At 35.1% G+C, this 14,967-nt stretch overlaps 1 protein-coding gene across 6 annotated transcripts in view; it reads left to right on the top strand.

Moving 5' to 3' along the window:
* Positions 1 to 14,967, top strand: part of RELCH (RAB11 binding and LisH domain, coiled-coil and HEAT repeat containing) — a 75,299-nt gene that overhangs the window by 51,417 nt on the left and 8,915 nt on the right. For 3 of the 6 annotated variants that reach the window (XM_061346664.1, XM_061346662.1, XM_061346667.1), the window contains 12 exons: positions 196 to 336; positions 973 to 1,137; positions 2,029 to 2,176; positions 3,644 to 3,800; positions 4,361 to 4,484; positions 5,545 to 5,593; positions 6,051 to 6,130; positions 6,940 to 7,046; positions 7,659 to 7,758; positions 11,828 to 11,910; positions 12,849 to 12,912; positions 14,455 to 14,593. In XM_061346664.1, coding sequence (XP_061202648.1) covers positions 196 to 336; positions 973 to 1,137; positions 2,029 to 2,176; positions 3,644 to 3,800; positions 4,361 to 4,484; positions 5,545 to 5,593; positions 6,051 to 6,130; positions 6,940 to 7,046; positions 7,659 to 7,758; positions 11,828 to 11,910; positions 12,849 to 12,912; positions 14,455 to 14,593 — 1,357 coding nt within the window. Of the gene's footprint in view, positions 1 to 195; positions 337 to 972; positions 1,138 to 2,028; positions 2,177 to 3,643; positions 3,801 to 4,360; positions 4,485 to 5,544; positions 5,594 to 6,050; positions 6,131 to 6,939; positions 7,047 to 7,658; positions 7,759 to 11,827; positions 11,911 to 12,559; positions 12,649 to 12,848; positions 12,913 to 14,454; positions 14,594 to 14,967 lie in introns of those variants that run through there. The other 3 variants (XM_061346663.1, XM_061346665.1, XM_061346666.1) reach the window with 3 other exon arrangements.

Genomic DNA, 14,967 nt, shown 5'->3' with positions numbered 1-14,967 from the left:
CTACTGACATGTTATATTCATTCATCTTCTGATGTGGCTACTGTGACTGTAGTATTCATAAAGGGATCGATGACTGGAGGAAGGGATTTTATTTGTGAGCACTAATAGATGTGCAAATGATTTTACAAAAATTGATATAAACCCACATTTCTTCTTTCACTGGATTTAACAAGTATGTTTCTTGATTACAAACAGAAAGAAATCCGTAGTTCATTAGTACTTTCCATGCTTCAGCAAATGCTAATGGAAGATAAGGCAGATCTGGTACGAGAAGCTGTGATCAAAAGCCTTGGCATCATTATGGGATATATTGATGATCCAGACAAATATCAACAGGTATAATATGATTTGGGTTTTATATGTAGAAAATGTCTTGTATAATTATTTCATATCTTTCCTAATATTTCAGGAGATGTTGATGTGTATGTGAATGTTGATTTTTATTGTATCACCAAGAACAAAAAGAAAACACATACTTACAAGTATCATTAGAACCTAAGGTATAAGCATTATACAGAAGCTTCTCTAATAGTTAATAATTTGCTTCAAGAACATACCACTTAATTGCCCACATGATGCTGTTAGCTGGTTTGATATCATCACTTGCTAACAGATATTTGTCTGCTACAATAAAAGTAATACAACTTAATACTGCCCAGTAATGTTTCAGATAAGTGTGAAAACAAATAACTTCAAATCCTGTCCTTGAGTTTTTGAAAGCAGAGTGATAAAATGTGTTTGTACTGATTCTGGCAAGTTGACTGTAAAGTACTAGTAGGTTGAACCACCTACTGTTTACCTTTGTAGATGAGGTGGGAATACCTGTTCAAAGGCTTCATGTACTACCTTGTTTTATTTTTATTAGTGTAAAGTTTCAAAAATAGATTATCTTTTTTAGCATGCATGTTTTGTGTGAGAAACTTCAGTATAAATTTGGGGAAAATAATTACATTCTTTATTGTCTTTTGCCAGGGCTTTGAACTGCTGCTTTCAGCTTTAGGAGACCCTTCAGAACGTGTAGTTAGTGCAACACATCAGGTATTCTTACCTGCTTATGCTGCCTGGACAACAGAACTGGGAAATTTACAATTCCATCTTATACCTACACTGCTTAATAAAATTGAAAAATTGCTCAGGGTATGTGTTCAGCTGTTTCTACATTGGAGAATTTTCTTTGTGTCTTTATTATATATGCAGGCTTTTAAAAATATACAGAAAAGGTAAGTAATTGCTACCCAATGGGGGGGGGGAGGGGGGAGAAATTTTCTGGAGATTCTTGTTGTAACTCTGTAACTGTTACTTGTCCTTGGGAAGCAGGGAAATAAACCTAACACCAAAATTGCCCATACCAAACGTGGTCCTCTTTAAGAGCATTTTTGCCTTATAGCTTAATGGTCAAACTGCAGTTCAGAAAACGCTTGCTTGCGGCTGTGACTACATGATGTGTTACTCTGAGTGCATTTGTCCTTTATTTAAACTCGGTTTAAGTGTCACATAGTGTATTTTTTAGTAAAGTACAATATTTATTAAACAAAGTAGAATTGAATGGTTTAGTTAGGGTATTTGCAATTATGAGCTAGTTTGTCTGCATACTTGATATGGTAGATACCTGGAAAGGCCTGGAAAATAGGTTATCAACAGTCTAACACGCTTAACCAAGATGCTTGTTTTCAGAGTACAGGCAACTAGTGTATTTGGGTTTTAAAAGGTGTTGGTCTCTGACACCAAGGATTCCTGTTTCCAAAATGTGCTGGAAAATGTTCTTTCAGAATATCAGTATGTTCACTGATACGAACTATTAAATGCTAGAGGCTGTATTGCTTGAATCTTTAGAGTGGAAGTGACTGAAGGGTGACAAGGAGACTTGGATGGTGACACAATGTAAGCTTGCAGTAGGGATAAATTACTATATAATTAGTGTGTCTGTGTAGAAACTCATCACAGATTTGTTGATCTCTTGCCAGGCAATACATGCCTAAACAACAGATTATGCAAACTGAAAACTTTTAACTCTCCTGTTTCTTTCAGGAAGGAGAGCATGGCTTGGATGAACATAAGCTCCACATGTATCTGTCTGCTCTGCAGTCACTGATTCCATCACTGTTTGCACTAGTGCTACAGAATGCACCTTTCACAAGCAAGGCTAAACTTCAGGGAGAAGTACCACAAATAGAAGGTAAATTATTAATTGCTGGTATGTGGCATTCTTAGAAATTAAAGTATAATTCAACAAGAAATCTCAAACTACTATCAACTGCAAAAAAAAACAATTTCAGGAAGTAATCCATATTCTAGATTTACGTTGGGTTTGTGTGTATTTAAGGTTGCTACACAAACATAAGTTGTAGAATCTATGTGTAAAGTAGGTTTTAGGATTTTTTTTATAGCACACTGTACAATAAGGACTTGTGCCTTACTGTTTATGCCCCCAAGCCTTTTTTCTAATCCACTTGTTCTTTATGTTGTATTTTCATATATAGCAAGTACAAAGAAAGAGGCTCCCTGAATTTCTGTCATATTGTGATATTTTTTTAATAGATTCTGCACTTTAATCATTTAACTGCTTCAACCTTTATATACGAAGTAGATTTTGCCAGTCCTCACTCCCTCCCCAAGTCACTACTTAAATGAATTGTCAGAAGAGAATAATTTAAAAAGCAAGACCCCAAAAAACATTCGAGACCATTAAAATATGTGGACATTGAAGTTCTGCTATACTAGCATTGTTTTTATTATGCTCAATTCATGTAGAGCATACTTAATATTATTCAGCGAAGAAGTTAAGCAACAACAACATCTTTGCTACTGCATAAGGTTGGCTACCTTTTACTACCCAGCATATGGTTGGCCCTTCAGGTTGCAAGCGCACACTTGTGGGTTCACGTTGAGTTTCTCATCAACCAACACCCTCAAGTCTTTCTCCTCAGGGCTGCTCTCAATCCGTTCATCCCTCAGCCTGTATTGATATGGGGGCTTGCCCTGACCTAAGTGCCAGACCTTGCATTTGACCTCACAAGGTTCATATGGGCCCAACTCTTGAGTTTGCCCAGGTTCCTCTGAATGCATCCCATCCCTCAGGCGTGTCAACCATACCACTCAGCTTGGTGTTGCCTACAAAGCTGCTGGGGTGCAGTCACTCTTGCTCTCTGTTGTTGATGAAGATACTAAACTACCAGTCCCAACACAGATCCCTGAAGAACACTGCTCATCACCAGTCTCCATCTGAACACTGAGCGTCTCACCACTACTCTCTTGATGCAGCCATTGAGCCAATTTTTTTATCCAACAAAAAGTCTGTCTATCAAATGCATATTTTTCTATTTGAGTGAAGGTGGCATCTGTAGTTCTTCCCTTGTTCACTGATTTAGTCATTTCATCATAGAACACCAGTGGGTTGGTCAGGCAACGTTTGCCCTTAGTGAAGCTATGCTAGTGATGATAGTTCCATAATCTCCCTGTACTAGCATTTTCCCTTTTTAAGTGAGGGCTATTTTATCTCTTCAGAGATTGATTTAACTCACAGATATTTAAAAAGCAATTGCATAACCTTACACAGAAGGCAGTAAAGAGTTTCAGACTCACATCACCTCTAAGTTATTTTCATCTTCTTTTGTTCATGATTGCTTGTTCCCTGCTGTTACAGTCACTAGATTTCCCCGACCTGTATCGCCTCTTCAGGATGTGGCCATCATCATTGGAAGCCGTGAACAATTAGCAGTGTTGTTGCAACTGTATGACTATCAGCTAGAACATGAGGGTACCACAGGCTGGGAGACTTTGCTATGGGTAGTTAATCAGCTGTGAGTTCATTTGTATCTCATGATTTCTAATTTTCATTTTTTCTTTTTCTTACGCATGATTATTCTTAGCAGTTATTAAATGTCAGAATTTTAAGTATGATTGTGCTTAAGAATTACTAGAGAGGAAAAAAATTGAATTTTTTTAGATGATGTTATTTTTATACTGAGTTGACTTTGTTTTTATTCAGAAAATACCAGCTATCTAGCAGAACTTGTAAGTAACCCTCTTGCTCCAGAAAATGGTTTATTTCATCTTTGCACTAGCGCGTAGTCAGTTCTCTGTTGAAGTGAAGATTTTTGTATTCTGAATATCTCATGAAAGATACTGTGTTTGAAAAAATAGGTCACACCTTTCTGGCACTTAAACCCTTGCTTTCTTCAAGGGCCAGGAATTGTACAGAACATGTACATAATTTCATAAAAAAACAGTAGTGCTCAGTGTGTGTATATATATATATGTATGTATGTATCAATATAAACAGTAAATCTATGCAAATATAAGTGGATAGAAACAAAAGATTGGAGTAGTGTTTAATATGGTTTTGTTTCCTGATTTTTAGGCTACCACAGCTTATAGAAATAGTTGGCAAGATCAATGTAGCATCAACTGCCTGTGTCCATGAGTTCTCTAGATTTTTCTGGAGACTTTGTAGGACATTTGGAAAAATTTTTACAAACACTAAGGTAAGATATTATCTTAAATATTCTACAAAAAGGGCACCTGATAATACATATAGTCTCTATAATTACAATGTGTTTGAATACCCGCACTTTATATTTGCATGACACACTGATACTTTTCCATAAGTACATTTAAGCCTGCTATTATTAAATCTCTGTATCCTTTTGATACAAAGGCCCTGGGTTTTGACCATTTTGGAATGGCCTTTTTGCCTTGCCCAGCAAAAACTATTTGTCATATTGTTTTGTGAATGGCATAGACAGTGGGAGAGATCCATCCTAGTTCTAGTGATTTAAAAATTTCCTTCAAAACAATACACTGTTCAGTATTTGTGGTGTGCGTAAGTACTCTAGCCTGTACTTGATTGGAAATATAAAATTAATGCTTTCCCTGCCCCAGATATTTATATAGATGATATCTGAATATTTTTATCAAGGAAATATGTCACTTTTCTTAATAGAATAACTTTTGGATATAATTCAAAAACATTTCAAAGTGTAAAACACAAGATTACCTATATCTAAAATTGCAAAACAGAGTTAGCATTATGTTCTGCCTCCAGAGAGAAGATTTAAACCAGTCTCTGGTCTTTGAAAGCCCTTTCTTTAAGTTATCTTTAAAACCCTTCCTTCTATAAAGCTGTTCTGATACTGATTATCACAGCTATATTTCAGAAGAAAGTATTTACTAGACAGCAAAGATACAAAGCAAAAATCTTTTACCCCCCACACACCCCCATGTAAAACCATATACTCTGAAGCCCAGCTAAGAATATTGCCAAGGGGCTTCAACTGTTGGTATCAGGAGTGCTAAATACTGCTACCCTAATTTTCTACTCAGTAGAAATTATCATGCTCTTATGTAATACTTTCAATTTTCATAAAAGTTGGCTATGCTTTTAAAAGATTTTTTCTTTCTGTTACTTCAGAATGTCCTTTTTCTCCTGTTGTTTTTTTGTTGTTGTTGTTGTTGATTGGGGTTTTTTTTACTCTTAATTTGCTCCTAAATTTATTGACACTGGTAACAGGTTTTCTTATATGGGATTCATCATCCTTTGTATAGGTAAAACCACAGTTCCAGGAAATCTTAAGACTGTCTGAGGAAAACATAGGTAAGTAGCTTTTCACTCAAATGAATAAAAATTGATTTTAAACCACAACTGGAAAAAAACATGTCAATCTCCTCTTCAGATAACAAATTTGAGAATTGCAGTCTGAAAAAGTTATCCTGAAATGTTGAAAATCTAATCTTGATCTGAATTGAATGCTCTGAAGCTGTAGGGGGTGTGTGTGTAAAGTACAAATAAAATCTCAAATCCAAATACCACTTAAACATTATTTTAGTATGTGTGTGCCTGTATATGTGCATATATATGTATATAAATTCTTCATGTGTATATAAAAAGGTGACTATAAGACACACATGTATTATTACAGTACTGATACAATTTTTCCACACATTATAATACGTCTACCTTCTATATATAAAAATACATAGTATATATTACACACACACATATACACATATACGTATATATGAAAACTAATTTCTTCATTGTGTTTCATTAGATTCTGCAGCAGATAACGGAGTGCTAACAAAAGCCACAGTTCCCATCTATGCAACAGGGGTCCTTACGTGTTATATTCAAGTAGGTTTGTTTTTCTGTTTCTTTCTTAAATGTATAACAACATGAAAAAAATATTCTACAAAAACTCGCGTACTGTTTTCTTTGAAAACTTAGTGTTCTTGTGCTTTGAAGATAGCTGGTAAAGTGGACAGCTGTAAACACATTTAAAAGCCAAGTTTTTTTGTAAGGTTGGCCACTACATTTAGATGATATGCTGCTATGTGCCTTTATCAAAAATACTAATGTTATTCTGTAAATGGGTTCTTGGACATTAAACTCTGACCCGTGCAAATGTAACTTGGAAAAATTTCCTGAAATAGATGAAACAGATAAGTAGGTAAATCACAATTTTGGGCAGCATAGTTGGACTCTTAAAATTTCAGTGTTACCTAGTATTAAAAGAAATGCTCCATAAATAATACTACCTAATCCTCCAGTGACCAGCAGTTATGGACTGGCATATACATAGCTTACAGGAAAAAAATGTATACTTCTTCATCTCACAGATGTTTAGAGGACTGTGAGCAATCACAAACTGTCAGGGGCCATGAAAGTGCTCAAGTACTCTTTAAAGTTTCTTTAGTAAACCACTTCAAATAAGTTATGCAAGAGTATGTGCTTAGTTGATGAAATACAGAAATAACAGTGCTGTTTTGTGTTCGCTTTGAAAGGTTCTTATATACAAAACCGCATTTTTGAAGTTCATAAGAAGGTTGTTAAAGGCTAAATCTAGTTTGTTCTCATTCATAGTTTGCCTTTCTTGAAGCTGTACGTCATCAGAACCACAGCAATACCTCTACTGCATTAAACATTGTATGTTTTTGTTTCAGGAAGAAGACCGCAAACTGTTAGTTGGATTCTTAGAAGATGTAATGACCATGCTTTCACTATCCCATGCTCCTCTTGATAGCCTAAAAGCTTCCTTTGTGGAACTGGGGTAAAGAATATACCTTGGAGTTGACTAGATCTAAATACATCAGAAATTTTTATCAAAAACCTTCTAATCTGTCTGTAATAACTGTGATGCTTTGGGTGAAAAAGGAGTATACTTTTTTTTTATTCCTTGGTGGTTAACAAAATTAAAACTTTTAATCTCTAGATTAAAAATGTAGTTGTGAAAAATTTAGAAATGTAAACCAAAAAGCAACCAAACAAAAGGCCAAACAAAAGCAACAAACCTGAAAAAATCACTCATTGAGAATAAAATGGAAATTATTTTTTTATTTTCCATAGTAGCAAGATATATTCTAAATATGAGTTCACTGTCATAATGTATTGAAAATTATATCCTTTAAAGCTATTAATATTTTTTTAATGAACTTCAAGTTGCAGCGTATTTTCTAGACAGCAGCATGTTGCATGTCCTTCAGAATTAGATAAATGTTATGTATCCTTCAGAAAGGAGTTGGAGTAGATTCGAGCAATGAATTCTAGAGACTACATTTTGTAGGCAAGGAACATATTCAGGGCTTGGGAGGTGTTGGTTGTGCTTCGTTCTTTGGGATTGAGGTGGGGTTTTTTTTTTGATTGCTCATCTGTTTTCTTTTAGTGCAAACCCAGCTTATCATGAGCTGCTGTTAACAGTCTTATGGTATGGAGTTGTCCATACTTCTGCTCTTGTTCGATGTACAGCTGCTAGAATGTTTGAGGTAAGTGTTATCCACACATTTTTTACACCGTTTTAAAACTAGAGTTTATTTTTAAAAACAGTGATTCAGATAATGCTGTTGCATTAAAAATTACGAATGACTTTGGTAAGTTGTGTACTGTGTGATGGAGCACAAAGCTGTGGTGCAGTTGTATTCTGTATCAACAGCACATTTTTCTGTATATCTTTAGATAAACGTTAACTGTTGCTTTTGCTATTCAACACATCAGTAGCCTAATTCACAAATACGCAGTTTTCCGTCTTTTTTGTATATACTTGTACAATACAATTGCATGATAATTCAAACTAGTTTCTATTGGTGCCAAATATGGTGGTAAAAACATTTAATCAATTTTGTATTTTTTGTAAAAATGAAAATATTTTATAATCACTTTACTTGCCACTTAGTGACAGCTTCATCTTTCCCTTAATAGCTATATATTTGCTCGCGATAACTGTTTCATTTAACTAATAAGTTTGCTTTTATTTCCATATCATGCCTTTGTTTCATCAAGTGTTAATTAAAAGGGGCATGTACAAAAACTCTGGGACATACTCCACTTGCTGAACAAAGATTACTTTTTTTTTGCATGTTAGACATACTTGTAATCACACTATCACTGTCCATTTATTTTTTCTTCTGTTCTCAGTGTTTCTTCTACATTTGACTCATTTGGATAGCTTTGCAGTGAACCTCTAGCTGAAGCTTCAACCTCGTATCTGTCTGCAAAACCAAATCTCAAATTTGCCTAGGAAAAAGGAGCACTTAACCATTAGTGTTCTTTGCTGTAGCTCTGCAAGTCATTGCAGATAAGCAGTAAGCAATCTTTAAGCCAAGGGGTAATGGCTTTGAATTGAAAGAGGGTAGATTTAGATTAAAGGAAGAAATTCTTCACTACAAAAATGGTGACAGGAATGGGTTTCCTAGAGAAGTTGTGGCTGCCCCATTACTGGAAGTGTTCAAGGCCAGGTTGGAAGGGGCTTTAAGCAACCTGGTCTAGTGGGAGGTGTCCCTGCCCATGGTCACCCTTAGACTGTTTCTGAGTTGTTGTTTGGCTTTGGGTTTTTCGTTGTTGTTTTTTGGGTTTTTTCTTTTAATTTAACAAGCAAAGTGTTTATATTTTATATTTGTAATAACACACTTTTTTAATGATTATTTTTTTAATAAGCATTAGCCAAACATGTGAAAAACCTCAGTTACAGCAGGCTGTTTGTTGTCTTGATTGCAGCTTCTTTTCAAATTCAATTTTATGTTGATTATTTTTAGGCAGACCTTCATGCTATTTCATTGCTTCTTGCCTAGTTTAGGTGAATTTTTACTAAAGCATAGGCAACTGTGTTGAAGACCCTTTTCTCTCTTGCAAATAGTATTATATTGCCATTTACTTAGTAGCCGTGGTACACACACATGGCAATACGTAAATTTGGGAAGTCACCTCACTTTTGGAAGATTCCTTCACTCAAGGAATTTGACACCTCAAAGGCTACTGAATGGCAAAGCCCAGCAATTAGATAGTGTAATAAATAGCATGTCACCTGCAGGACAGCTCTTGGAGCTGTAAAGATTCTAAGCAGCACAGTGGTCTGCCTGTACAGCAGCACAGGGACTGCCATGATTTGGGCCTACCAGATTGCATTATCAAACCTGTTAAGGATTGGAAGGACACAGAAGTGATTTGGAGTCATTCTGTCCTTTCTCTCCTTCAGGAGCAGGAAGCTGTGTGCTACCATTTTTGAGGTGTAGTATGCATAAGTAATTATTGCACACTGGTCTAGAGAATTCAAAGCAGGGTAAAAATTTGCTTTGTATGTCTCACTGTAATCTTACGTGCTGCTATGTAGCTTTGCCCACCCAGCTGTTTCTGTTGCTTCTGTGTTAATGTTTTCAGTCAGTAGTTTCCCATTTGAATGTTGATGCAAACGGATTTTATTCCTGCTGGTTTGAACATGAAGCTCATAGTTGAGTTATAAATTTCACTGGTTTGTTTAGGTTCAAGGCTAGGGACTCTTATCTTCAGAATAACACTTGAATTATAAAGCATGTTTTATTTTCTATAAAATGGAACAATGCTGTTTACCATGCTTTAGCACAATTAGAAGTGTGGCAGTCCACATAGTTATGTAGCAAGATCATTCTGAGTTGTTTGCTAATTCTACAAATCCCAAGCATTTTGTATTTCAAAACACTGTATTACCTTTAGGCTTTTCCCAAAATGAAGATTAGTAAAGAAAACTCTGTTCCTTATTTATTCAAAATTAAGAATAGTAAGCATACTCTATTTTAATCAATGGGAAGACTCGTAACTCTGTATATGAGAGTAAGTTCATCATAGTCAAGCAGTGAGCTATGTTCTTAACAGCTTTTTGAAGAGTTAGCCCGTAAGCTCAACACATCAGCACTTAAAGGTCTTGCCACTGTAAATAATCCTGAAATATATTGATGGTAAAATGTAGTACTTGAACTGGCATCCCTAATAGTTTCTGATAGTGTAGGAAGTTGCAGCTGTCCCCCTCCCAGTACTTTTACACATCTTAACAATTCTCTCCCCATTCTTCCTCCTCCAGTTACTATCTATAAGGCCACAATATGTTTTCTGCACATGTGCACATATGCATGCATGCTTGTATGAGCACAAACAAATATTGCTTAATAAAAATGACTGCTTTGTATAGCGTGCTTCTGGAAAGTCAGGTTCCTTGCAATCTTTCACAATTTACTTTGGTTTAATTTCAGAGTTTGTAAGTTTGTAAGCAGGAACACTCAAATGTAAAGCAGAATGTAAAACCCTCTCTAGTTAGAGTAAATATTGCTTGTTTCCAGTACTGCATGCTATACTGGCAGCTGCTGATTTCCCTGTGTCCTGTGGATCTTATATGTTCTTTTATTACACTGCTGGGGTGAAAAGCATAGAGTTTAATTTATGTTTATGATGTAAATTGAGTAATTAGCTTATAGCTAAATATTAAACTGACATTTCAGATTTCTCACAGGAACTACAGATAAGCTTTTTATGTTTATCTCTTAAAACCAGCAATATATTACATGAGATACAAAATGGAAATATCAAGGCTTTCCATTTTTTATTAATGCAGATGAAAAACTCACCCTGTTTTGTTGAAAATAAGAAAGTTTGGAAATTGTAATTTTTGAAAATTTGTAGGTTTTGATACATTGAAAGCATTTAAAGGGGATCTGCTACATATGCAGCAAATTTGTGCTTATGTATAGCTGTATAAGTACTGCAAAAAAAATAATCACCTGGAAACATCTAAATTCAAACAATTTCCACATATTTATTGATAATAAATTTCACTGTGATCTCAGATTTTAACATTTGGGATGTATTGCAACAAATAAATCTCCTCTCTTAGTTTGCAGAAAGGCTTGTTGAAATACATTTCATGGATAATCACAAGATTCTCCATTTTCTACTTGCATAGACCAACAAGGGAAACTTGGGAAATTTTGCATACATACTGCTTGGATGGTGGTTCAATCTAAAATAGTCCTGAATGACTTTAAGGAAGGCTTAATGGCATTTGGGAAGGTGGTGTTTGTCACACTATACGAGGTCTGAAAGGTATTGCTGAGGATGGGGAAAACTACATGCATTTGGCCTAAAGACATCTATTTTCATGGCAAAGCCACCTACTATAATAAATACAATTCTCTTGAGTTAGTAGCAGCATTTAAACTGTCAAACTCAAATTGGCATCACTTTAGTATTTAATTATACATAATTATAATACAGAATTGTGTTAGTATGTTAATACATAATTACTTGCAGAACTTTTGAGAGTTCAAGTTTTAAAACAGCTGAAAATAGAGAAAACATCATCACATTGTGTAATTCGTTAGTTTCTGCTGACTGCCAGACCGCTTCAGCTTTCTTCATGCCTTTGCATATATGAAGCACTAGTGTAGCAGTATTTGCTTAGCTTCTAATTTTGGTTTGCTTTTTTGTGTTTTTTCTTTCTCTCTCTTGGTCGTGCCGTTCTTCTTCCCATGATACTGTGCTCACTCTTTCCGTGTGCATCACCTGTGATACCCCTCTGCTCCGACCATTCAGCTGTTGGTGAAGGGGGTACATGAAACTCTGGTAGCTCAGAGAGTTGTTCCTGCTCTCATTACTCTCTCCAGTGACCCTGAAATGTAAGTTTTCTGACTGCCTTATATACCTAGCATCCCTCTTAATACTTAGGAAGAAATAACCATCAGTTCTGTTTCTTAACTTAGCTGAACAAAAATATATTTTTAAACAAATGTAATTTTTAAATAATTTACAAATTAAAATATTTATTGCAACACTTAGATACTGGGTAAAACTGATGAATAAACTTTAAATAGAAAACTTAATGTCATTCAGTGTTTATGGTTTCTTATATTTAATCATATTCTCAGTTTTGGAATTTGCTTACATCATTTCTTAGGAGAAAGGTGGATAGTAATGTGTTCTGTAATACCATCAGCTTTACTACTGCAGAATTAAATGTCATCTGCATTACTAAAATACAGAACAGTTTTGGCTGAATCTAATTTCTGATAGGCAACAATAGTACTTAATTTCCTGGACATTCTGATGTGATATTTCTTTCAAGCTATGGAGGGATGCTTTCCTAATCTCACTAACAGGTTTACTAATAAATGCTACAGCATGAGTAAAGCTTTAATCATTTTAATGCCTTGTGTGGGTGACTAAACCAAGAAAAACCCAAGACTCTGCTGCCCATCCTCAGTCACAGCTAACCTAGTTCTTCAAGTTTACCAAACCATTTTTTATTGCATGTTGACTGGTTTACAGCTGACTCTTCGAGGCATGAGTGAAGCATTAGTTGACAAGCGGGTTGCTCCGGCCCTTGTTACCTTGTCCAGTGATCCTGAATTGTGAGTTTCAGATTGAGACCTTGAGTTAATCCTGTCTTTTTCCTGATCTGCTTTTCTTCTTTTTTTTTTTTTTTTTTTTTTTTTTTTGTCATTGCTAGAAACTAATGTAACTTAAAACTACTAATTTTGTAATTTGGCTTTATTTTTTTATTGATTTTATTTTTAATGTTTCAGACATATTAAAGGACTCTATTTTTCTGTTGTAGTTCAGTAAGGATTTCAACCATTCCTGCTTTTGGGACCATCATGGAAACTGTAACTCAGAGAGAGGTAAGTCACCTGTTCTCAGGCTGTTGTTTTTGTAGCATAAGAAGTGGGTGATTTTTTTAGAAATCCATAAATCCAGTAATATGTTGATGAACTTGGAGAAAGGAAAAAAAAAATGCAGCTTATAAATTATTTCTTCCTGTTATATTCTCTTCCAAAATGCTTTCCAGTTTTTCAGTGGTCATGGAGGAGAGGAGCAAACCAACCCTCTTGTAACTAATAAAAACATTTCCTTCTAAATACCAAACCAAGTATAAACAAATTAAACCAAATATGTAGAGGGGGAGGCCTGTGCTAGAAGATGGGAAGTCCCATGCTCAAATTATTTTTTAAAAACATTTTCCAGTAGAGTTGAGAAATTCAAGCCCATTATTTCCAAATAGAATAGCCTTACATTAAAATGCTAACCAAAAGATGTGATAGGATTCATCTACCAAGATGCTTTAGGATATCCTGCTTGGCTTCCAGCTACTTTAGAAGAGCACGAGTCTCTTCTAAAGTAGTTCCTGTCATCTTCTGATTTAGCCCATTGCATACAAGATGGCATTAAAAGACATCATAGTGACATAACTGAAGTAATCCTCGAGGGTAATATAGATATGCAATTCTTTATTAATAGTTCAGAATCCTGAAAAAGGCACCGAGGATTCTGCTGTAAGCAGTAAAAATACTGTATTTTGTTTTATATAAAAACTATACAATCGCATTTCTTCTTAAAGTCCTTGCAGCTTTTTGCAGAGCTTGCATTCTTCCTGTAATTTCAACATCTTCTAAAAGAATGTGTTTGAGGAAATGTGAGTAAGAAGTCAGTGATGACTCACAAGTACTTGGAAGATGGATAAGTTACAATTTTGTAGCTTGGAATGCATGCCTATAATCAGTTTGGGAAGAATACTGTTTTGTTACCACACAAAAATTACTGTATCCATTGCACTGATTATAATAAGCCTTAGAGTACAGAGGTGATATTGGCTTTGAAAATGTATCAGAAAATGTTATTTTTACAACTTTGAATGCAAATAAATTCTTATGTCATCTTAGATATATTTGTATTTTCAGGTTTTCTCGCCTTTAGTTGAAGAAATCTTTTTCATTCCATTGGGTTTATGATGCTTATCTTGCATCTCTGTCCTCTGCAGAACTTTTTTCAGCATATTGAGATATTACAAAAAAAAATAAAGTGAATTCAGTTCTAATCAATCAGGAAAACTCCATAGATATTAATAGTAAGAGTGAAATATTAATAGCAGGTAAAAAATGTGAGTATCAAAACCAGGAGCCCTCAGGAGTGAAGACCAGCTATATGGAAACACCTGTCTGTAGTTAAGGATGGCTCAAACTAAAACACTGGTAATAGCCTTCAAAACTTAGAGCTGCATCAAAGAGTTTGGAACATCCTGTTAGGAAAAAAGAAGTAAATTAACGGAAGGTCTAAGGTATATCAACTGAAATAAGGAAGTTTATAAAGGTATTCTGAACTAACCATCCTGGTTTCTAGTATCTTCATTCTTTTGTGTACTTTTTATTTCTCTGGGAACATTTAAGCTTCTGGAAAGAGTAAAGATGCAGCTGGCATCTTTCCTGGAGGACCCTCAATATCAAGACCAACATTCTTTACATACAGAAATCATAAAAACATTTGGAAGAGTTGGACCAAATGCTGAGCCCAGATTTAGAGATGAATGTAAGTTGCATCAATGGAGGATGCAGTCTTCCTCTTTCTAAAAGCTAATAGTATGCTGGTTATATTGATTTGTTTGTTTGTTTGTTTGTATTTACAAAAAAGCATGATGAAAACTTGTTTCCAGAGCTTGATCTGTCCCAATATTTAAGACTATTCTAATACAATTTTCAGTTTACCTAATGTTGCTGTGTCACTGGCACAGGATGATGAACAATTTCAAAGCCAGAGGGGACTGGTCACTGCTGCAGAGCAAGTTTGAAGTTATCTGCTTTTAATTACTTGATATGCAAAATTCCTTCTTTCCCCCACCCCGCATTGCTTCACCCCCTGCTGACATATAATTATCAAGTATTCAACACACTTTAAATGTTAGC

This window comes from Neopsephotus bourkii, unplaced genomic scaffold (assembly GCF_033783945.1).
Source record: "Neopsephotus bourkii isolate Nb327-2 ecotype Australia unplaced genomic scaffold, CSIRO-AGI_Nbou_v1 NB_272, whole genome shotgun sequence".
In the NCBI taxonomy this organism is placed as follows: Eukaryota; Metazoa; Chordata; class Aves; order Psittaciformes; family Psittacidae; genus Neopsephotus; species Neopsephotus bourkii.
Note: the sequence above shows the minus strand (reverse complement) of the source record. Positions and strands in the feature narration are given on the sequence as shown.